Source organism: Bos javanicus, chromosome 15 (assembly GCF_032452875.1).
Source record: "Bos javanicus breed banteng chromosome 15, ARS-OSU_banteng_1.0, whole genome shotgun sequence".
NCBI lineage: Eukaryota > Metazoa > Chordata > Mammalia > Artiodactyla > Bovidae > Bos > Bos javanicus.
Genome location: NC_083882.1, coordinates 31,627,819 through 31,652,789, shown reverse-complemented (window position 1 = coordinate 31,652,789; position 24,971 = coordinate 31,627,819). Strand labels below are relative to the sequence as shown.

Below are 24,971 nucleotides of genomic sequence, written 5' to 3'. Positions count from 1 at the left end.
TTGGCTCCTGTGATTGTAGGAGCTGCTACTGCTAAGTCACTTCAGTCATGTCCGACTCTGTGCGACCCCATAGACGGCAGCCCACCAGGCTCCCCGTCCCTGGGATTCTCAGGCAAGAACACTGGAGTGGGTTGCCATTTCCTTCTCCAATGCATGAAAGTGAAAAGTGAAAGGGAAGTCACTCAGTAGTGTCCGACCCTCAGGGACCCCATGGACTGCAGCCTACCAGGCTCCTCCATCCATGGGATTTTCCAGGCAAGATTGTAGGAGCTGGTAGGTCCCAAATCTGTAGGGCAGGCTGGAAATTCAGGATTTCTACGTGATAGCCTTGATACAGAATTCCCTTTGCTTTGGGAAACCTGCTTTTGCTCTCAAGGCCTTTCACTGATTGGATGAGACCCACCCACCTTATTAAGGGTCATCTCCTTTATTTGACGTCAACTGATCATAGATGTTCATCGCATCTACAAAAGACCCTCATAGCATCGTCTGGACTAGGGTTTGACGGAACCTCTCCAAGGTGACACATAAAACTTCACATCCCAGAACAAATGCAGACGAGCTCATACAGTCCGAGGTGGGCAGGTGGTAGAAAACATTTGGCCAGTGATCCAATTAAGGATGTCCAGAGCTGATATTCAGAATAATGGTGTCCTGGTGGTGGAGGTGGCCTAGTAGCAGATGTTCCTAGGCGGTGAAAACACTTGTGCTGATGTGCTTTTACTCATATGGTTCCTCTCAGCCCATCTGATCATGGGTGGTGCTCTAGTGCCTTTGGCCTTAATCAAGAAATCAAGGCCAGAGCCTAGTCATGTGACCTGGCCATAGATATACCATTTGGAGGAAGACTGTGTCTCCATCTTTTTTTGGATCCTCCTTCGGAGCTCAGCTGTGGGAGGAGAATGGGTCAGGGTGGGGGGTGGGGCTCAAGAAATGGTGCTGGATGGAAAGCTGTCTCCAGGTACCAAGAGATGTAATGGTGACAAGAACATTACCCTGTGAATCAGGAGACCTGGATTCCAGACCCAGCTCCAGGTGTGACCTTGGTCTCCTCGTCTGTAAGATGGGAATGATAACACCTCCCTTCTTTCCTCAAAGAACAGTTGTGAGGACCAGCTGAGAACAGGGAGAGAGCCCCACTTACGGGACAACTTATGAGCAGGTCACACAATGTAGGTGACAGCCTCATATCATGGTGAAACAGAGCAGGACCTATGGTCCTTGTCTCCCCCCATCATGTCCTCTGCCTGCCCTATGTGTGTGGAAAACTTTAGCCAAAGGATAAGTTTCATCAGAGAAGTGAGAAATGATGAAACAAAGGAAAACAGTCAAAGGAGACTAAATAGTAATAATGTAGTCATTAAGCATAGTCAAGAACCATAGTTCTTTCTCAAGGGCTATAGATAATATTCTGAGCCATATCCTCTGAGCTGTCTTACAGATACCAAAACAGCAGGTGGAGAAATTAACTACAGGATGACCAGACCATACCCATGACATGAGCTGCCACAATTCCGAGAACTGGCCTCAAAGAAATGGAAACAAACCGACCTTGAAACGAAAGATTGGACCTAAACAATCAAGATGCTGCTGCTCAGACCACTGATGGCCAATTTAAAGATGACAGTCAGAGCTGACTGCTATTCCTGTATGTAACCCCCTACTTCTGTCTATAAAAGCTCTTGCCCCACTGGTTGCCAGCAGGGGATGGGGAGAGTCCCCCACCTTTTGGACAGACGTCCGCCACCCTTCCCCCACCCCAGTTGCCGGCATCTGAAATAAAGCAAACTTCCCTTTCCACCAACGTGGCCTGCTTACTGGCTTTTGAGTGGCGAGCAGCCGGACCCCATATACACTCTTTCAGTAACGACAGAGAACACAGGCTTGCACCACACCATTCCTGGGTTTGAACTCTGCCCTTTCACTGAGAGGTGTGTGGGCTTGGCCACCTTTGTAGAACTGCTTGCCACTGTTTCCTCATTTCTAAAATAAGAACAGGATGACTGTACTCATTTATTAGGGCTGCCGTAACAAGGTGCCACTGACTGGCAGGGAGGGGGCTTAATGCAACAGAAGTGTATCGTCTCACGGTTCTGGAGGCTGGAAGTTCAGAATTAAGGGCAAGTTCTTTCCTTGTCCCTTCTAGCGTCTGGGTTTGCTGGCCATCCTTGGCGTTTCTTGGCTTGTAGATGCATCCCTGCAGTCTGCCTCCAAATTCACAGAGTCTTGTCTTCTCCTCTGGGTGTCTGCGTCCAAATTTCCCACTTCTTTATAGAGACACTGGTCATTGGATTAGCTCCACCTCCCCCATTCCAGTATGACCTCATCTTAACTTGACTCCATCTGCGAAGAACCTATTTCCAAATAAGGTCACCCAATTCACAAGTCCTTTTGAGGGGACACAAATCAATCTGTAACAACACCCCACATCACAGGGCCTGAAGAGTGTCTGTCACACAAGAGGTGCTCAGTGAATGGCAGTTATCATTATCATGGAAAAGATAGGGGGAAGGATCAAAATCCCCCTTCATTCATAAGACAGACACATCCATCACCGCAGTGATTATGACCAGATCCTCACATTTCCTTCTGGCTTAGCCCGGACAGCTTGGGATTTTGATGCTGTCTCATCTTCCAGATGACGTAGCCTCTTTGTCCAAGCTGGGCAGCAACGATGATGCACACTGAAGCCCAGCCCAGGGCAGTGGCCTTCTGAGCTGCCCGAGTGGACTCTGAGACAAGACGTCCTTCCTCCTGGAGAAACGGGCCACAGATCCTGATGCCCTGGCTGGGGCTGCAAATACAGAAAACCCCTTTCTCCTAGGGCTGAGACTTGGGGCCTGGGAGGGGCTCAGAAGGGTGGAGGGTCTTCAGCAGGTACATGGGGTGAGCTCTGAGTTCCTCGCTGTTGAGCAGCTTTGTGGTGCTGGGTGCTAGAATACATCATGTTGGCATGACCTTGGATGCCTAAAGTGACTAGATCATTGGGGAAATCCATGTAATAGATGTGTGCTTAGAGCCAGGTTGGATAAGGGTTACTATTCCCTCTCTGGATGCTCCCCCCACCAGCCAGTAACTTTGATGTCACATCCAGCCCCTGCTGCCCATAGGTGAGCTTTTACAAACTCATTTTTATACTCAGTCTAGTCTTTCCTTTTGAAAGGGAGGCAGAAGAAGCTATAAGTGATATTACATTACCTGCTCTTTATTCTCCAGTACAGATAATAAAAAGAGGGAGTCTGCATTGCCTCAGTATTTGCAATGCTTAGAATGAAGACAAGCAGATCTGAAGGTTGCCAAAGGCTTTGAGAAATCTGGGGTGACTCATCTGGGCTGGGGACCCACCACCTTGGAGGAACCTGAGTAACCCACGGGTCCAATTGCCAACACTCTGCAAACCAAGAGTTGAATGATTGTTCTTGGCCATCCCTATGCAGTGAGGCAGAAGCATTATTTTTACTGGAAAGCCCCCAAGTGTGACTTTTCCATTCCTCCTGTTTGCAAGTCCTCACAGCTGATGGGGGAGAAAATAGCCTGGCACATTTGCATTTAAGTCTTGAAATCTAAATATTTCTGTGAGTCATTCATTATTACCATATAACTCAGTGTTTGCATGCAAATAACTCTAATGCCATAAATGCTTATAAAATAAATCTCTTACCATATGAACTCGGTAAAGAATGCTAATTCCCAGAGTCATGAATGGCTTCGAGAAATCAATCACTTTCTCCCGTTCCGCAGTAATGGTGAGGCCCGCCACGGCCAGATCCGCTTTCTGAAAGGAACAGAGGGAGGTCATCAAAGGGGTGGCCCCATGAGATGGGGGCACAGGGACTGGTGACCAGAGATGCCAGTGATGGAGAGGTGCCATTCTGGTCTGGCTTCTCTGCTTGGGGAGTGATCCCAAGAAGCCAGAGGTCTGAACAATCACTCATGAGAGGACATGGATGTAACTCATGTCCATCTGAAGTATGTGTGTGTGCTCAGTCGCTTCGGTCCTGTCCGACTCTTTGCGACTCTACAGGCTGTAGCTCATCAGGCTCCTCAGTCCAGGGATTCTCCAGGCAAGAATACTGGAGTGGGTTGCCATGCCCCTTTCCAGGGGATCTTCCTGACCCAGGGATCGAACTAGTGTCTCCTGCATTATAGGCAGATGCTTTACCACTGAACCACCAGGGAAGCCCTCATCTGAGGTTAGACCCCTTTAAATATGTAAATTAGTATAAAAAGGGAAGCTCACCATGGACCTGTCAGACAGAGACTAAAAACGCCCTAGGCAAGGGAGAATTGGCAGACAGAACTTCTGGAAACTCAATAATGAGTAGTTTTTTATTCAACTGATGAACTTGTTCAGCCAACAAACAAGTCCCAGTGTTGTGTGAGCTTTGGTGAGGGAGTTACAGTGGAAAATAAAAATGATGGCTCCTCGGAAATTACAGGCAATCTAACGCAACCACATTTATCTCCCAGGGAAGAAATGAAGGCCAAGAATTGAGCGAGTGGCCCAACGTCACAAGCTTGTCTTTGTCAGAGGTAGGACTACACCGCAGTCTTCCTGAACCACTGGCCTTATGTTGCTGTCAAGGTCAAAATCCAGGTGCCATAGCAGAACTCTGAGAAGGGCCTCTGATCCCTTTTATGCGAAGTCACCAGATGTTTCTGCACCTCAGGTACCCACACCTGATGAGAATCTTTCTTGAATTAAGATCCCCTGAGAAAGGAAGTGCTGTCAGCGCCTCCACATACCTCTCTGTCAGGAAGTTCTTCCTTGTGTCTAACTTCAATACACTCTGTTGCAAAGCAAGCTCACTTCCTATTGGCCTGCTCCCCTATACATAGAGTGGTGGGAAAGGCCCAGAGTGCTGTTCACTTCTGGCCATGCTCTGCCCTAACTAGCTAACCAACCTAGTCACTTCACTTCTCTTGGCTTCCTTAATTTTATCCGCAAACCAAGGGCATGGGGTTTAGACAGTACCAGGATCCTTCCAAGCAATTCTCCGACAGTGATTTTCAAAGTGTAGTCCAGGATCACCTGCATTAGAATCACCTTATTCTTGTTAAAGATGAAGGATGTTAAAGAGGAAAGGGCTTATTAAAATGTGAATTCCTGAGTCTCATCCCAAACCTCCTGGATCAGACTCTGGTCATGAGGCCCGGGTATCTATTTGTGACAAGTTGTCCAAGTGATTCTGGCTTACACCGATATTTAAGAACTATGTTTTATAACCTAGGCATGTATCTCAGACTAGCTTCCATCAAGGTTTACATTTCAGCTTCTTTCACCACTAATTCTGGTGGATCTGTTGACACACAAGGTGGAGAAAGAAAGGAGGAAAAGTGAGGTGTTTAACAATCTACAAACAGGCCAACTGGTTCTGAATGAGAAAACACACACACACACACACACACACACACACACATGCTACACATGTGTGCGATTTTTCCTAAATCGTTGCAAAGGAAGTAAGGAGAGAGACATGTCACTCCTCACTTTATACACAAAGGGATTTATGATTTGTACACACAGGATACATCCATTGACAAAAGTCAGTTTCTTCTCCATCTCAGCTCCACTCCTCAACCCCCAACTCACGCTAAAAGCAGCCACTCAATCCAGCATCAGTTAACAAGGTAGAGCCTTATAAAGTGAAAGTATTAGGCACTCAGTCATGTCTGACTCTTTGCATCCCCATGGACTGTAGCTTGCCAGGGTCCTCTGTCCTTGGAATTCTCCAGGCAAGAATACTAGAGTGGGTAGCTGTTCCCTTCTCCAGGGGATCTTCCTGATTCATGGATTGAACTCAGGTCTCCTGCATTGCAGGCAGATTCTTTACCATCTGAGTCACCAGAGAATCCCTTACAAAGTGAGGCCAGGCTTTAAAGTAACTAGACTGCAGATGTAAGAGATTCTTAATAAAAACGAAAAACATGAATGCCTTCTTGAGCTCATTCTATATTTCTCCAAGAGAGTGTTCATGACTGCTGTCAAGTAAATCAACCCTTGAGAAGGGAGTGAAGTTTGATTAGAAGATTGTTGCTGCTGCTGCTGCTAAGTCGCTTCAGTTCTGTCCAACTCTGTGCGACCCCATAGATGGCAGCCCACCAGGCTCCCCTGTCCCTGGGATTCTCCAGGCAAGAACACTGGAGTGGGTTGCCATTTCCTCCTCCAATGCATGAAAGTGAAAAGTGAAAGTGAAGTCGCTCAGTCATGTCCGACTCCTAGCGACCCCATGGACTGCAGCCTACCAGGCTCCTCCGTCCATGGGATTTTCCAGGCAAGAGTACTGGAGTGGGGTGCCATTGCCTTCTCCGAGAAGATTGTTAGTGCCTTCATTTGTGGGGATCCTTCAGAGGGTTGTTGGGACCTTTCAGAACTTCAGTCCCTCAATGACAGTGGCTGTAACTTGAGTTCCACTCAGCAGCACATTTGTAAAGCGACAGAAATCAACCACAAAGATGTAGCAGGTACAATACTGGTCCTGTGCAGGTTTACGGCAAAAGAGCAGTCAAGCCCTGCAAAGACCCTGGGCGGAGGAGATAGGAATGTAATAGGTTGGAATGAAAGAACTGAAGAAAAGAATAGAAAAATGAAAACTGATACAATGGGCAAGAGGTAACCACAGCATCCTGTCATTTTTCTGTTTATTAAAAAAAAAGATACATCCAAACGAAGTAACCCAAACCAACAACTCTATCCTCAAGTTTCTTTCCACTCCACCACCACCAACACAGGGAGAACTTCAGACTGCAATCTAGAAATCATTTCACAAGTTTATAAAGTCGGCCAGCAACAACATTATGGTAAAACAATTCCATGTGGAGAGGAAACTAGAAATGGACAGCATCCCAGGAGGGTGCTTTCCTGGATAGAAGCAGAAAGACCACACACCCCGGGAGAACGTCTGTCCCAGCCTCAGACAGGGCACTTCTGTCTATTCTCAAATAGACGCTTCCCCAAGCTAGACCAAACAGAAAACTGCCTCCTGGAGGCACAGCTGCCTCTTTAGCCCAGCCCTTCTCTCTCTCCTTTGTCTCCACTTGACAGTAACCTGGGTGCAAGGGAGGCAGAGAGGGAAGAGTGAGATGCTAGAAGAAGCTATGGAGGTTATGTAGTGGATTGTGTTTTCATTGACTCAGTAGCGAGCAGCAATCACATTCCATGGCTTCTGTGCAGCCCGGATTACCAGCAACAACCTCATGGGATCGGCTATTCCAAAAGGCGGGCATGTCTTTTATTTTTACCTTAGTTAAAAAGACGTTATCCTGTAAAGCAGGCTTTGATGAGGAGGTCATGTGACATGAAACCAAATTAACAACCACAGGGGCTGGGGCTACAGACTAGCAATTGTGGGCATGGAAAGTCAAGGGAAGTATGGGCATCACGATGGTTCAGCCCAGCCCTTCTGCATCTCCAGTCACTCTTTGGGGAGAGCCATGCTCTCCAGTGAAAGAACCACAGACAGGACATCAGAAGACCTGGCTCTCATCACAGCTGGGCCATAAACTCACTGTGATCTGGGGTAAGTGATTTTACCGTCCAGGCCTGAGTTTCTCCTACTGTGAAATGAAAGGACTCAACCAGATGCTCTGAAGCTCTTGCATGTGTGCGTGCTAAGTTGCTTCAGTCATGTCTGACTCTTTGCGACACTGTGGACTGTAGCCCACAGAGCTCCTCTGTCCATGGGATTCTCCAGGAAGAAATCTTCCCAACCCAGGGACTGAACCCATGTCTCTTATGTCTAATCGGCACTGGCAGGTGGATTCTTTACCACTAGCGCTGTCTGGGAAGCCCTCTGAAGCTCTTCCCCAGGCCTAAGATCTCAGGCTTTCATTTTGCTGGACTAGGAAGGGAGGAACTTCCATCAACTGGTCCCCGTTTGCTCCAGAAGATGATGGTGGTCCCTAGAATCGGTGCTTCAGAGATGTCAGGGAGGAGACTGTTTATCACCTTAGTCAGCAGGGAGCAGAGCCCAAGGCAGGAAAGCCAGAAAAGACAGAAAGATACAATGCTATCTGGAGAGGGCAGATCTAGAGGTGTACCCTGTGGGGGCCGGGAAGCCAGAAAAGGGTAGGATGCCTGGAGCTAGAGAAAGAAGAGAGGGAGGAATGGGAACACGGAACAGGCAGAACATTCTGTAAGCATCACGATGCTCCTGGTTACTGGGTGTGTGTGTGTGTGTGTGTGTGTGTGTGTGTGCGCGCGCGCACACGCACACACACACAGGGGTGTATAAATACATTCCCTCCGAGAGAAAGACTTCTCTCCTCTTCCCATTTTTGATTGAAAGTGCTCTTTGAAGAGCTTCATGTTCTGCCTCTGAGAGATCCCCTCTTTTATCTCCTGGATGTTTGTGGAATTTACAAGGGGAGGGCAGACTGCAGGCAGCCTGGAGGTGACTTCCAAAACATACTACCCTGTGCCTCTTGGGTTGAATAGGGGTCACACGAGACTGCCACCATCATCGCTATCAGCCTGAAGGCTCGGGGTGGCCGTGGCTCTTCTCCTGGGATGAGAGGCCTGGCTGGAAGACAGCAAATTCACAGCAGGGCTCTGGGCCATGCCTGCCCCAGCCTGCAGACCCCACTCCGTGCTTCCCTGAGAACGCCTCCAGGGAGGCCTCTGCCCGCAGCACCAGATCCTGAAAGAGCTGAAGGATCAAAGCTTTCCTGTCTCCCTTTCCTTCTCTTTTAGGCGCCTGCTGCCCCCTTTAGGGCAAAATTCTATCCCTTGCCCTCAGCAGTGCCCAGGCACCCTGGGCAGACCCCCGCTGCCTCAGCTCCCTGCCTCCTTTGTCTAAGAGCTCCTCTCTCACATGGAGCCTGGCTAATGAGAGGATGGGGTGGGTCAGAAGACCTGGCTCTGCCTTTTGCTGACCAAATGTTCATAACGACTCACTTAGCCTCTCTGGGACTCAGCTTACCAGGTTATACAATGGGGCGATGCCTGCCTATCGATATTATGTGAGAGTCCAGAGAGATGATGGGTGTGGAAGAGCCCTATGAACTCTGCACCCTGTAGAGTCCCCCCCACACCTGCCTGCGGCAATGGAGGTAGTAGACAGGGTGGCTGAGACTCAGCCTTCAGTGTGGGCCAGACCCGTCTGGGCTCTGTTATTCCTTCCTTGCTGTGTGACCTTGGACAAAAGTTATGTAACCTCTCTGAGCCTCAGTTTGCTTATCTGAAAGTGGGGATGATAATAGGCCCCACTTCCCAGAATTGCTAAGAAAGTGAATGAGACGATGCTTATAAATGCTGAGCATGGGCCCGCTTCAAAGTAAGTACCTGATTAATGTTTGATGTTAAGATGATACAGATAGTGAAAATGATGATGAACTTGATAATGAGGAGAATCTCAACAGGGCCTCTGGAGACAACATCTTAACCCACGATGAGTTGTAGGAGCGTCTGAGGGGGCAGCCAGGCCTGTTCCACCTCCAGGTGGGCAGAGGTCTCTGGACATTTGGCCCCTAGCGGCCTTTCCCAGGTGACCTGAGACACACACACAGCGGAACCGACCCAGTGAGCCTCCCTGGTGTAACTGCCTATCCACCTAAGGACCCTCTTAGGCCGCATACTGTAACACTGCTTAGAAATCTCAAGGAAAAACCTAACATCCAGCTTGGAAGCGAAACCTAGCCATTGTCCACAGCCTCTTCCTTGTTATACGATTCTCCTCTGGGGACAACAGATTCAGTGACCTCCCCAGTTCCCTTTGAATTCTTGGATCCATCATGCTATCTCTAGTCAGCTTCCAGGTCTTTGTTCTCTGGCCTCTTTTTAACTCGGCCCCCACTGCCTCCCAGTCCCCTGGGGCTCCTGCCCACTGGGGAGGCCGGCTGCCCTCCTTCACCTGCCCTGCCACCAGCTTTCTACTCCTTTGCTGGTCACATCTGCACAGATCTTGTTTCACCTGCTACTCAGGCCCCATAGTGCCTCACATCCTTTGCTGGCATTTATTTAACTCTGTAATTGTGTTATTTAACACTGGAAAGCTTTGGGAGGATACAGTTGGAATGAGAAAATGCTACACAGAATAAGGCTGTATCGAGCATTCCTGGAAGCCTTCATTCTGGGGTAATTGTCTCTGGAGATCCTTTGTATATTGAAAAGGCTTACAGAATCCCAAGCAAGGCCAGGCCTGAGGTGGTGAGAGTGGCGAGGGCATTATCTGTAAAGACCCAGATAGGAAGGAGCCCCAAGTTCACCAAGCCTGGCTTCCCAGGGAGGGGTAAAGGATGCTGGGCTCTGGTTGAGTATCTGGGCCCAGGGTGACATGGGACCACGGAGCTCACTGGACCCCCAGTCAGCTCTGTGTCCTGGGATCTGCCCTGGAGTGTGGAATGTCAGGGAAGGCAGAACCCACTGCCCCCTCCCCAGCAATCCTTCCCTCTGTAACAGCATCCTCTTATCGACCCTCTGCCCTGCCCCAGGCAGGGAGCAAAGTGCTGGGATACAGGGGTAAGCAAACACAGGCAGGGTCCCTGACGGCAGCAGAAGCAGTTGCCAGACTGTTGGAAAAGAAATCTGTAAAATGACAGCTGCACTAAGTGCTTACAGGAGTCATCTGTGGCCCCATAAGAAGGGAAAACAAGGGTTGACAGAGTCTTCATGGGAGCTTTCTCAGGATGAGACTCAGTTATCTGAACAAGAGTTACCAGTGAGAAGGCCTGGGATGAGCACTCCCACTCAGGGTGGGGGGTTGCTGCACGTGCAAAGGCCCTGAGGCAGGAGGGAGCCTGGGGCATTCCAGAGGCTAGAAGAGCGCTGGAGTGTCTGAAGCGCACAGGGCTGGGAACGGTGCTGTAAGATGAAGCTGGAGGGGCAGGCAGAAGATGCAGTGACTTGAAGAGCAGTTGAAAGGCCCTCAAGTACTTTAAGCAGAATCAGGTCTGTAATCCTAACACATTTAATACCCACAGCCCTGCCTGTTGCTTAGTTAGTAAACTGACACACAGGCAGAGCTACAGGTGTAGCCTGGGAGTAGACCTCATGGTCTGCCCACCTCTCCAAGTTCAGCCTCATTTCCCAGCACTCCTCCTGAAGCCCCTGGGAGTCAAACACGCCTCCTATAGCTCTTTCACTTGGAATGTCCAACGGTAACTCCCCTCTTCAAGGTCCATTCAAAGTTTATCTCCTCCGTATAAACTTCCCTATCAGTTTCTCAGGAATAAGCCTTCCCTCCTCTCAATCAAAAAGGGAGCTAAGGGACATCCCTGGTGGTCCAGGGGTTGAGAACCTGCCTTCCAGTGCAAGGGACGTGGGTTCAATCCCTGATCGGGGAACTAAGATCCCACATGCCACAGGGCAATTAAGCCTGCAGACTGCAATTCCTGAGCCCAAGCGCTCTGGAGCCCATGTGCTACAAACAGGGAGCCTGAGTGCCACACAAGAAGACCCATGCCACAGGGAAGACCCCACATGCTACAACCAAGGCTTGATGCAGCCAAAGATAAATGAATAGAAATAATCATAAAGTGAATATATACGGGGGGAAAAAATGGAGCTAAAACACTGCTTATACCACTTAGGTAGCATTTCCCATAAATTGCCTTATATTAGAACAGGCACCTGAGCTCACATGCCAACCCTACCCTTACTGGCTGTGTGACTTTGAGAAAGGACTTACCTTCTCTGTGCCTCAATTTCTTCATCGAGAGAGTGGGCCTAACAACAGCTCCCACCCTCATGGAGCCTCTACAGGAATTAATTGAACAACCCACACAAAGTCTATGCCTGGCACAGAATAATTCTCATTGAATGACAGCGCTTACTATTATTATTGTGTGAACATTATTATTGTTGTTGTGAACATTCATGCACATAAATTAGCTCCCCCATTAGATTATAAGAAGCAAGGACCATATCGTCAAAAAAATTAACTTATGTAGTTGCCATAGGCTCCATTTAACAAAGAAACTGAGGCCCAGACAGGTTACTAATTTGCTCAAGTACACACAGCTTGGAAACAGAGAAACCTGTCTTCAGATGCACATATTCTCAGGACTGCTTTCTTATGGCTGCACTGTTCATAGTGACATTCCCAAAGTGGACACACAGCAAGTCTGTAAAACCAGTGCAGCCAGCAGGGCAGGGTACAGGGGGCCAACTTCTCAGACACGGCCTACCCTCCAGCCCCTTCCTGCCGACAGCAGAATCAGGTTGATTTCTGACACATACCTGACGAGCCTGTACCGGGAGGGACTTATTAGGAAGCTGGGTCATTATAACCAAATTCAGGTCATGCTCCGGATGCAAACTGATACACTTCTTCATGCTCCAGCCTAAAGAGGACTCGAAGCCCCACATCCCCACTAGAGGGCTCCCTTCTTCCCCTGCCCCCTCCCCAGCCCCAGCTCCCTGTAACTCCAGGGCAGTGTGCTACACAGGGAGCCCAAGCGAAAGGCGAATGGGCCCCCACGCTCTGTGATTAAGGCAGCCGTCAGCCGAGAGGTGTTAATTACCCTCCGGGAAGAAGCGGATGCTGAGGAGGGCCCGGGCTGAGCCAGGCGGGCCAGAAGAGAAAGGACCGGCTTCCAGAATCTCGCCAGCGCTCAGGCCTTCCGTGCTGCGCAGTGGAGCAGATTAACACCTGCAGCTCAGCCCATTTCAAATTAGATTATGTGCTCACTTTCTGTCTTTTGATCCATCTACCTGCTGGGCACCTTCTTCTCCTCTCTCGCCCCCACCTAGGGAGCCTCTCAGGGAACCTGCCGGGAGGCACCAGGGTCCCTGTGCTGAGCGGCAACGGGATCTGAAGGTGCCGGGGAGCTCACTCCCACTCCAGGGTTCGCTGTTATCCACAGGAGCCATCACTTAGACGCCCTAATAATAGGTTTCAGCGATGCACACAGCTGCTCTTCTGTTGCATGAGGCAGGCGGCTTCCCACTCCACCCGCCGTGGGCTGGGGCTGAGGGTAAATTAATAGGGCCCCATGGCACCTGCACGATGATGGGTGCCCTGTTCACTGAGGGGACTGGGGGTCAACCCCATCCCTTCCCTTCCCTTCTTTCAGTCCAGGATATGGGAACACGGAGGAGGACCAGCTAGTCACCTGTCTCTCTCTCTCACACACACACACACTCAAATCAGCCTGCTTCCCGATCCGAGGAAGGTCCTGATCGGAACCTTTTTGAGTCTATGTGTGTGTGCATGCTCAGTCATTTAATTGTGTCTGACTCTTTGCAACCCCATGGACTGTAGCCCACCAGGCTCCTCTGTCCAACCAAGGGATTTCCCAGGCAAGAATCCTGCAGTGGGTTGCCATGTCCTCCTCCAGGGGATCTTCCTGACCCAGGGACAGAACCCTCATCTTCTGCAGATTCTTCACCCACTGAGCCACTTGGGAAGCCCTTTTTGAGCACATCTGAGCCCAAATCTGAGAGATGTACTCATGCACCCAGGGCTGAGCCTACAAGGCTCAGAGCCAAACCCAGAGAAGCATTAGCATTCCCGGGGAAGTAGCAATGTCACTGGCGGGTCCAAGGGCTCCCTGGTGCTATTTCTTGAGGTGACAGCCTACTCTCAGGGTTGGATGAATTTCTTTAGAGTTAAATTAAAATCCCCATGAAATATTTAGTTGGCTTAGCTCAGAGCTGTGTAATTGGCCTATGTGGGCCGATTTGAAGAAAGAACCAGGCTTAAGGAAAGACGGGTTGGCAATTCTTTCACGGGTGAAGTTGTGCAGCACGGGGGTCCAAGCTGGGTCAGGAGGCCAAGCAGATATTGTTGACCTTTGACCTCTTGTCACATGCTCCCATCTCTGGCCCTGGACCCTTTCTGCCCTTTCAGGTCAGAGAGATGTACGTCAATCCCAATTCTACAATCCACAGTGAGCAAATTACCTGAAGTCTGGGCTTCAGCTTCCTCACCTCTAAAATGGACACAATCATGCCTGTTTTTTGTGGTTGTTGCAAGGATTAAATCCAGTAACCTCTGTGGACTGAGCTCAGGGGTCATTCTGCCCTTATAACCCCCTCTTCCAACTGTAGCCAGGGTGGGTGTTTGAAGCTAAAGCAGATCATGCTGTTCTCTGTATTGCCTTTTTACTTTTCTATGCCGTGGACCCTCATCAGCGGTCTGGTGAGGTCTGTCGACCCTTTCTTTAAAAATGTTTTAAAATGTTTATTACATTTGCTGTTTCATGTGACTGTATTACATAATACATAATTACAAGGGACTTCCTGGGCAGTCCAGTGGTTAAGACTTTTTGCTTCCAATGCAAGGGGTGCAGGTTGGATCCCTGGTGGGGAAACTAAGATCCCATATGCCACATGGTGCAGCTAATAAATGAATAAAAAATAAAAGTAAAGAATACATAACCACATAATTGTGATACATTGACCATGAGAGCCAGAGGTAGGTCTCAGTTCAGTTCAGTTCAGTCGCTCAGTCGTGTCTGACTCTTTGTGACCCCATGAATCGCAGCATGCCAGGCCTCCCTGTCCATCACCAATTCCCAGAGTTCACTCAGACTCACGTCCATCGAGTCAGTGATGCCATCCAGCCATCTCATCCTCTGTTGTCCCCTTCTCCTCCTGCCCCCAATCCCTCCCAGCATCAGAGTCTTTCCCAGTGAGTCAACTCTTCGCATGACAGGTAGGTCTAGCAACATTCTAATGGCACCATTGTTGAGTGCACCACAGAGTCACAGTATGCTTAATACCAATAAGGTTTGTTGCCCACATTTATAGATAAAGGAAATATCATATTTCAGTTTGAATTTAGAAAAAAACATAGATATAAATTTTTCCCTTTTAAGTTTATGATCTTTCTTGATGCTCTCCTCAGACCCTTGGGTGGCCATGGACCCCGGAAAAGAACCCAGAGAGACAGACTTTCCAATTACTGACCCTGATTCCTCACCAGGCCCACCAGGCATGGTGTGATGGGGCAGTGCTCTGGTTCTCAAACGTGACCGGTTCATTTGCACTGTGGAATTCTGGCATTTACTCTTTCCTCTCCCTGCTCTTGGGCTTCCCAAGTGGTCAGCAGTAAAGAATTCCCCTGCCAATGCAAGGGATGCAGGCTCAATCCCTCAGTCAGGAAAGTCCCCTGGAGGAGGAAATGGCAACCCACTCTAGTATTCTTGCCTGGGAAATCCCATGGACAGAGGAGCCTGGTGGGCTACAATCCATGGGGTCACCAAAGAGTCGGACATGACTGAGAGACTAAAGAGCAATTCCCAGCTCTGCCCTGGCCTTGGTGAGGCTGCTTCTGCACATGGTTCGGATCTCAGAGTGGTCTTTCCAGAATATTCATTCAAAGGAGCCCTCTCTCTGACACTCTCTGTGTAATTATCCTGAGTTTTTTCCTTCACAGCAAAAATCACAATCTAAAACTGTCTTGTTCATTCCTTCATCTTCCTGTTTATTGTCTGTTTAGAAAGAAGGTTCCAGTAGGTAGGAACCTGTTATTGCTGTGGCCACACAGCTCTCCAGAGACTAGAACGGTGCCTGGCATGTGATGGGTACCAAACAGATATTTGATGAAGAAAGGCACAACTGAATGAATGAATAGACGAATCAAAGAAAGCAAGCAGGAGCTCATTCATGTGATTTTCTCACCTTGACTCTGAGTTAGGGAGCAATTATGCACAATTCCAGCTAAAAGTGCGCATGCTCCAGCCAGCCTTGGCACTCACCAGCCATAATCTTAGGTGAGTGACCGAACCTCTCTGTACCCCAGTTTCCTCATCTGGAAAGTGGGACAGTAATGATACATACCTCATAAGGATGCTGTGAAGACAAAACGAAATGATATACGAAAAGCACTCAGATCAGTGCCTGGAGCAGAAAATGCTACAGAAGTGTAAGCTATTATTTTTGTTGTTGCAAGTTAAAGGCTCAACTTCAATGTTATTTAAAACAGTGATTATTTCAAAAGATCAATATAGGTTTTGAAGAGAGAACAAAGAAATCCTATGATTGGAAAAACCGATGCGTATGATAGATGTTACGCTGTGTTTATGAAGTTGGGATGTGAAAAAGAACTAGCCCTGAGAGTCTGGGGATGCAGGGATTCCCCGGGGAAGCCTGAACCCTGCTTCCTCACACTGTGGCACCCTTACCATCGCCTTCATCATCCCCAACCCCCGATTTGCTGAAGATCGACCAGTGATTGACACATCAAAGAAAACGATAGAATCCCCAATTTTCAGGATGATAGGCTCATTCATAATCCAAATGCTCCTTATTCCCCAATCAAATTGATACAAACCTCCAGCCCACATGACAATGTGGCCCTCAGTAGGACCTATGATAAGAGGCAGAGGATTGCCACTGGTGAGCTCACACACTGCTGCCAGTCTCCCACATACCCTGCTGGCTGCCAGAAAAGCCGAAGGTCTGGGACACAGCGTGGGGCTCGGACACTGAGCAAGGCTAACTGGCCCACATGGGGATCAAGCTTGCAGCCCTGACCTTTCAGGCAGAAAACCAGCACTGACCAAGCCAGTTCCACAGCTGCTGGGGCCTCTGGGTTCCAGGCCTGTGTGTATCTGCCAGCACTTCTAGCTCACGGTGCTCTTCTTTTATTTCCCTTCCCACTTGTCAGCCCCGTGTTTAGGAACAGCGTGATTCACAGGCTGCTATTAGGACTGTTGTTGGGTGAGATAAAGGACCACCAGTTCCTGGGAGCATTGCTGACAGCCACAGAGACCTTCCAGAGGTGGCCCCTTTCCCCCTGCTGAACTCCAAGTCAACAAGCCTCCTCCAGTGATTCCCCCATCCCTTACTGTCTTGCTGGACAGAAGAAATGTCTGAACTGGCCTCAGATTGACCCCTGAGCTGTGCCACAGGGTGCCAGGAAGGGTGAGCAATGACCTGACTCATCAGATCCACGAACTGGTTAACAACTAACATTTTTCTCATTTCTTATCAGTATATGCACAAGTCAAAGCCATTGCCAAGGGCAGAGGGCATTTTCTCAGGAATCCCTGCTGTTTTTCCCAAGAAGACAGCTAGAGGTGCTGTCATAAGCCTCTGGCCCCTCCTCCTCGGTGCTGAAGTGCGTTTGGTCTACTTTAGAGAGGTGCTGACAGGGTTCTCATGCCCCCTCATAATAAACACCCCTAAAATTCTTTTCACAGACTGCATATGAGCTCCATAACAACTTCAAAGCCAGCAGTAGCCAATGTAGAGATAGGAGAATAAGAGCAAAGATGGTGTTCAATTCAGGATGATGGCTACCTTTTGGGAGGAGGGAGGGTGCAGAGTGAAGGGAGGCATTTTGGCAGGCAGGGGCAAGGCTCTGCAGTGTGCTGGTGCTGGTGTATGTCTTGACCGGGATTGTGATGACATGGGTACGTCCCCTCTGTGATAAGTCAAGTCGATGCTTATGATTTGTGTGAATTCTATATGTATATTTCAATCACAATGCTTTTTAAAAAGTTAAGTGATTTGCCCAAATAGAAGAAAGAGTGGCTACCATCAAGCCTGATACTCAGCATCTTGCTGACTCTTTTTTTAAAAAATTATTTTGTATTAAAGTAGAGCCAAGTAAAAATGTGATAATTACAGGTGAACAGCAAAGGGACTCAGCCATACATATGATGTATCCATTCTCCCCCAAACTCCCCTCCCATCCAGGCTGCCACATAAAACATTGCCTGCTGACTCTTTGGAATAAAAAAGCCTGGAAGATACATACAGGGCTGTAGTGGCTACATTATTTGTGCCAGGGGCTGATATGTTCAGACATGACAAATCTATAGCCTATCTCTGTTTAAACATCTGGGTGGCTTCTAATTCAAGACAAGCTAAAAGGAACATTTGGCTGTTTTAACTGGATTTGTATTTTGCATCTGGATGGAGAAAAGTCCAGATTCCTTGTCTGGTGCACACAACTGGATGGACTGTAAAACTCTCAGGAGCCAACTCTCTCTCTGCTGTGAACACCGGGCAGAGCCCAGCGCCTGGGGGCCGGGGAACCTGGCCCCTCAACTGGGAGCCGAAAACACCCTCCAACACTTGCCAGCCTCCACTCTAGATGGGTCTTAAAACCCAGAAGGAGACAGCACTCCATCCCATGTTGGATAGTGATGTTTTCGCAGTGTTTTGTGGGTCCTGGGTTTAAGTATGCGTCCTGCTAGCTATGTGATCATGGGCAAGTTACTTAACCTCTCTGAACTTGTTTTCTCATGAGTAAAGTATGAATGGCAACAGCTTCTATTTTACAGAGTTGCTGTGAGGATTATATGAGTTAATGTCTAAGGTCTGACACAAAGAACATGTTCACTGTTCAATCATGTTTGCTGCTATTAATATTATGCTCTTTCTGATTCTGGCATCCCGCCTCCATCCTCTGCCCATCTGCTCGACACCCCCAATACCTGGCCTGTGCTTTGGGCTGCACCGTCCTGCCTGGTGGGTTTTTTAAAAATACATTTTATTAAAATTTAATAATTTTATTTAGCTAGTTGTTTTTTTGTGGCTGCGTGCAGGTTTTCTCTAGTTGCAGTGAGCGGGGGGTTATTCTCTAGCTGTGGTGCACGGGCTTCACATTGCAGTGGCTTCTCTTGCTGCAGAGCACAGGCTGTAGAGTGCAGGCACGGTAGTTGTGGTACATGGGCTTCAGTAGTTACTGCTCAAGGGCTTAGTTGTCCCACGGCATGTGGGATCTTCCTGGTGTGTGTGCTTAGTCGCTCAGCTGTGTCCAACTCTTTGTGACCCCATGGACTGTAGCCCGTCAGACTTCTCTGTCCATGGAATTTTCCAGGCAAGAATACTGGAATGGGTTGCCATTTCCTCCAGGGGATCTTCTCGACCCAGGGATTGAACCTGCATCTCCTGGGTCTCCTGCATTGGCTGGCAGTTTCTTTACCGCGGATCCACCAGGGAAGACCCTGGACCAGGGATTGAACCAGTGTCTCCTGCATTGCAAGGCAGATTCTTAACCACTGGACCATCTGGTGGGGTTTTTGAAGGTTGAACTCTCCTACCTGATTGGCTCCTACTGACTCCCCTTCACTTTTGGTCAGACTGACACCAGCTAACACAACTGCTGATCTGCTGTACTTACTGACCACATCCACCCTCTGCTTTGATCTGCCTGTATTCTACCATTCACCAAACCCCGGCAGCCAGCTGGGTCCCCAGCCTGCTGCCATCCAAGACCAGGCAGGTGTGCTCAGGGTGTGTCCTGGATGTGGATAAAGGATCCTTTCAGCAAAAGTTGACAGTCTTTCTGGGCTGTTCAAATTCCCTGAATGGACTGCCCGCTGCCATTTTTAAAGATCTAGGCCTTCACCCTTTTGCCTAAATTGCAAATGTAGACACAGCAGGGGCTGAAGTTTGTCATCGAGCAAGGGAGCTCACCTGAGGACTGCAGAAGGAATAATGCCCTAGGTTCTGGAAAGGGCGGGGCAGAACAGGCTCTCAGACAGCCGTCTCCAGAGCTGCCAACACTGCCTTTGGCACCACTGAGCCATTTCTGGTTCTCACGCTGACAAATGGTGGGATGTCAGTTGCTTCTGACAAGCTATAGGATGGCCAGAAGAATAATCTGTGAATAAGCCCCCTAAAGCAGATAAGGCTTCTGGCCAAGAACTGAGATGGTGAGGCCAAGCCATGACAACAAGCAAGCTGAAAACACAAGACCTTCTGGTGTGAATTCATTTCTGTGAGTGAGGGATGGATGGTGGAATGACAGAGGGGACTGTCGCATATGGTTGCTCTGGAGCAGATCTATTCCTGGGAAGGCAAGGGGCTTCCCAGGTGGCCCTAGTGGTAAAGATTCTGCCTGCCAATGCAGGAAACTCAGGAGATGTGGGTTCAATTCCTGGGACAGGAAGATCCCCTGGAGGAGGGCATAGTAACTAACTCCAATATTCTTGCCTGGAGAATCCCATGGGCAGAGGAACCTGGTGGACTGCAGTCTATAGGGTTGCAAAGAATTGGACATGACTGAGCGACTGAGTGTGCATGCACAGGGCAAAGGATGAGCAGTGCCCGCCGGCTGGGGGTGGGGGCTGGAGTGGGCAGGGAGCCACTGCAGCAGGATCTGATGGCCCAGAGATGGCTGGATGAGCAAATATGGCAGGTGTTCAAGGCGGCTCCCCACAGTCCTCAAGAGGACACACTGCAAACCCATTTGAATTTGGAATCTGACTCCGGCACTTCTCAGCCCCATGATTTTGGACAAATGAACCTCTGAGCCTGTTTGCTGATTTATAAAACAGGGGTCAGAATACTTTACTTTGTCAGGTTCTTTGAAGATTCAGTTCAGTTCAGTCACTCAGTCATATCCAGCTCTTTGTGATCCCATGGACTGCAGCACATCAGGCTTCCTTGTCTACCACTGTCTCCCAGAGCTTGCTCAAACTCATGTCCATTGAATCGGTGATGCCATCCAACCATCTCATCCTGTCACCTTGCCTTCTCCTCCTGCCTTCAATCTTTCCCAGCATCAGGGTCTTTTCCAGTAAGTCGGTTCTTTGCATCAGGTGGCCAAAGAACTGGAGCTTCAGCTTTAGCATCAGTCCTTCCAGTGAATATTCAGGGTTGATTTCTTTTAGGATTGACTGGTTTGATCTCCTTGCTGTCCAAAGGACTCTCAAGACTCTTCTCCAACACCACATTTCAAAAGCGTCAATTCTTCGGCACTCAGCTTTCTCATATGTGTACATGACTACTGGAAAAACCACAGCTTTGACTAGACAGACCTTTGTCAGCAAAATAACGTCTATGCTTTTTAATATGCTGTCTAGGCTGGTCATAGCTTTTCTTCCAAGGAGCAAGCATCTTTTAATTTCATGGCTGCAGTCACCATCTGCAATGATTTTGGAGCCCAAGAAAATAAAGTCTCTCACTGTTTCCCCGTCTATTTGCCATGAAGAGATGGGACCAGATGCCATGATCTTTGTTTTTTGAATGTTGAGTTTTAAGTCAGCTTTTTCACTCTCTTCTTTCACTTTCATCAAGAGGCTCTTTAGTTCCTCTTTACTTTCTGGCATAAGAGTGGTGTCATCTGCATATCTGAGGTTACTTCTATTTTTCCTGGAAATCTTGATTCCAGCTTGTGCTTCATTAAATGAGATAATAGTTGTAGAGCAACTATTAGCACTGCACCTGGCATCTAGTAAGCGCTCAATAAACAGCACCATGACTATCTTTGGTGCAATATCACCCAAGGAGGTGATAAGGTGAGGTGAAAGGTCAGCCTAGGGAGCCACAAGGGGCTGAGCTCAGAATACAGGAGTCTCAGGGGAGATGACTCAGATGTCCATGAAGCGCCTGCTTCATGGTGCACATGATGGCACTCTCTCTACCAACACCTATACTCGAGGAAATAAAACCAGCAAGCACAAGCAGAGGCTGATTGCAAAGGCAGTTAGAGGGGACGTCCTTGGTGGTCCAGTGGTTAAGACTCTGTGCTCCTAATGTAGGGGGCCCAGGTTCGATTCTTGGTCAGGGAACTAGATCCCACATGCCATAACTAAGAGTTTGCATGTCACAACTAAAGATTCCATGAATTGTAACTGAGACCCAGCACAGTCAAAACAAAGATATATATATATATATATATATATATATGTATGTATGTAAAACAAAGGCAGTCAGAGGACAAATGTGTGTGTGATGAGAGTTGAGCAGACAACCATTTAGGCCAACTAAAGCTTAAAGAGGGAAGACAGAGGGCTGTGACTCAGAGAGCAAACTAGAAGATGGGGTCAATTTCAGAGTCAGACAACTCATCTCAGACATTCCCACCCTATGAGGAGAGGAAAGAGGGGGAGGGGGCTTAAGCTCCTCTTTCTCAAGACAATATTGGTGTGGGATGTAGGGTGGGGTTGCACATACACCGGGGTGAGCTGAGGGCCCAGCTTTGGGGACCAGGGGAAGATGGAGCTGGGAAGGGAGGCAGGGATTTGATGGGAAGTGTATGGGTGCCCATGGCATCTCTGCTGCCCCAGCCTGCTGAATGCACCAGCACTTCTGGGCCACTGTGTGCTCCTGTTACCAAAGGGATCATCTGAAAGTCTATCACTGGTTCTTGGCATTGGGATGGTCTGTCCAGGCTCTGAGGTCTCTGGGGTCAAGGGCTATAATGGTTCATTCTTTTGTACATGTCTTCACGGCATCCCATCCATCTACTCATCCATCCATCCACCCATCCACTTACCTACCACCCATCCATCCATCCATCCATCAACCCATTTATCTACCATCCATCCATCCAACCACCCACCCATTTATCTACCATCCATCCAGCCATCCACCCAAACTTTTATCTACCATCCGTCCATCTGAGTGTGTGAGTGCTAAGTTGCTTCAGTTGTGTCTGATTCTGTGCATCCCAGGCAGACCACAGCCTGCCAGGCTCCTCTGCCATGGGATTCTCCAGGAAAGAATACTAGAGTGGGTGGCTCTGACCTCCTCCAGGGGATCTTCCTGATCCAAGCATCAAGTTCTTTACCACTAGCACCATCTGGGAAGTCCATCCATCCATCTACCCATGTATTTATTTACCATCCATCAATCCACCCATCTATTCATTCATCCATCCATCTATCCACCCATTTATCTACCCTTTCATCCATCCTATAATTCCTAAGTATGCTGGGGGCTGTTCCAGGTGCCATCAGTATACAGATGAACAAGACAAATGTAATTTCTGATCTCAGAGAACTTGCATTCTAGTCTCACAGTAAGCAAGGTGATTTCATTTGGCCACGGTTTCTTTGAAGATCATACAACAAGGTACTGTGGAAGAGAGGGGTTCAGAGACAGGATGGCTGTCCCTTAGGTGGCAGAGAAAGAATACTGCCTGGAGGAGGCAACATCTGGATTAGACCTAGATAACCAGGAAGAAGCAGTAGATTGGAGACTTTGAAGGAACAGATTTCTGCTAGAAGGAAGAGCACAAACCATATGCTGGAACTGGGCATGCCGTGTACAAGGAGTCAAGAGAAGGTCAGAGAGAGTGGAGCCAGTGATGGGAGGTGCAGGGTCTTGTGAGCTCTTAATTACTTCTTTAGATGGTAGGGACATTGGTGAAATTGTGACTGATGAAGGTAGTTGTTAGTTAGTCACTAAATCATGTCCTACTCTTTTCGACCCCATGGACTACAGCACGCCAGGCTTCCCTGTCCTTCACTATCTCCCAGAGTTTGCTCAAACTCATGTCCATTGAGTCGGTGATACTATCCAACCATCTCATGCTCTTTCACCCCCTTCTCCTCCCACCCTCCATCTTTCCCAGCATTTTCCAATGAGTCAGCTCTTTGTATCAGGTGGTCGAAGTATTGGAGCTTCAGCTTCAGCATCAGTCCTTCCAATGAATATTCAGGATTGATATCCTTTAGGATTGAGTGGTTTGATTTCCTTGCAGTCCAAGGGACTCTCCAGGTTCTTCTCCAGCACAATTTGAAAGCATCAATTCTTCGGTGCTCAGCCTTCTTTATGGTCCAACTCTTACAACCGTACATGACTAGTGGAAAACCCACCGCTTTGGCTATACAGATCTTTTGTCAGCAAATGACATCTCTGCTTTTTAATATACTGTCTAGGTTTTTCATAGTTTTCCTTCCAAGGAGCAAGTGCCATTTAATTTCATGGCTGCAGTCACTGTCCACAGTGATTTTGGAGCCCAAGAAGATAAAATCTGTCACTGTTTTCACTCCCCTCCCCCATTTGCCATGAAGTGATGGGACCGGATGCCATGATCTTAGCTTTTTGAATGCTGAGTTTTAAGTCAGCTTTTTCACTCTCCTCTTTCACCCTCATCAAGAGGTTCTTTAGTTACTCCTGGCTTGATGAAGGTAGAACATGGAGGAGATGTTTTTGCTCACTGAACAAGGGAGCAAATGTTGGCCCAGGGAGATTTGGCACCAGCTTAAAGCTCAGGGACACACCTAGACTTCCAACTCAAGGTATTTTTTTTCTAAGATCAGGAGGACATGTGAACTTGCCACCAATGCCACCACCTTTTCACCTAACAGAGGCTATGTCTCTCGCAAGAGATGACCCAGAGACCATTCCTCTGGAGGGAATTTCTGTTCCTTGTGTCTGCTTTCCCCAGACAAGAGGGCAAGGAGAGGGGGTTAGAACCACGGCAGGTTCCCACTGATGCAGATAACCTTTAGAAGGCAGCCAGAGCTCAGGCTACAGGAGCACGATCAGACACGTGGTACTTTAGTTTTGTCTTGATCAGTTACACTTCTGTGGTCTCCAGACAGGTGCGGCAAGGAGAAATTAACCCAATTAACCCAGGCCAGCCTGGGACAGGGAAGGACCCAGTCCTGGACAAGGACATCTTCCAGAAAGGCAGGCCTGTGGACCCACGTGTTTGGGGATGGATGGAAGAGGGACCAAGGCTTTAGGTCCAGAGAGGAAGTGCAAGCAGAGTCTTATGGGAGAGGCAGGTAACAGACAGCAGGGAAGGAGAGAAGAGGTCTGACCTTGTTTGAGAGTCACAGCATGCCAGGGATACTGAGACATTACAGTTCATTGATTTCTCATAATAACCCGGGGGTAGATGCTACTATCACCATTTTGAGAATGAAGATGCGGAGTGGGGTGGATCACAAACACTGGCTGGCTTGTCCAAGCAGCCGGGGTGGGTGCTACGGCATGGGGAGAGGGGTGGAGGATGGCTGAGCACGCTCAGCTCCCCCCATTTCACTACCTCCTGCCTCTGGCGATCCTCCAATGGAGCTCGGCCCAGCTCTGCCCTCTCGCCCATCTTACCCCCGGACTATATTTCTCCACCTCCAAGTTCTGCCTGTACCTCAGACCCACGTCATCTACTCCTCACCTCTGCCATCTAAAGCAACTTGTTTTTTCCAGAGGCTGTTTCTCAGTTCATGACTTCACCAGGCACTTGTCATCTAAAACCGAGACCAGGAGTCAGCCAGAGTCTCCCCGTCCTACCTCCCTGCTGTTTCTCCAGTCAATAACCAAGCCCCATCCATCCTACCTCTGAAACGCCCACGTAATCCATCACTACTGCTCGGATCTGATCACCGCTGTC

The 24,971-nt window shown here is 48.7% G+C and overlaps 1 protein-coding gene and 1 non-coding gene across 2 annotated transcripts in view; one reads left to right on the top strand and one right to left on the bottom strand.

Annotated features, from left to right (window-relative positions):
• GRIK4 (glutamate ionotropic receptor kainate type subunit 4) overlaps positions 1–24,971 on the bottom strand; it is a 501,670-nt gene that overhangs the window by 46,972 nt on the left and 429,727 nt on the right. The window contains exon 13 of the mRNA XM_061440611.1: positions 3,662–3,775. Coding sequence (XP_061296595.1) covers positions 3,662–3,775 — 114 coding nt within the window. The remainder of the gene's footprint in view (positions 1–3,661; positions 3,776–24,971) is intronic.
• TRNAR-CCU (transfer RNA arginine (anticodon CCU)) lies at positions 21,342–21,414 on the top strand. The gene has a single exon. It is a non-coding gene; the product is annotated as a tRNA-Arg (tRNA).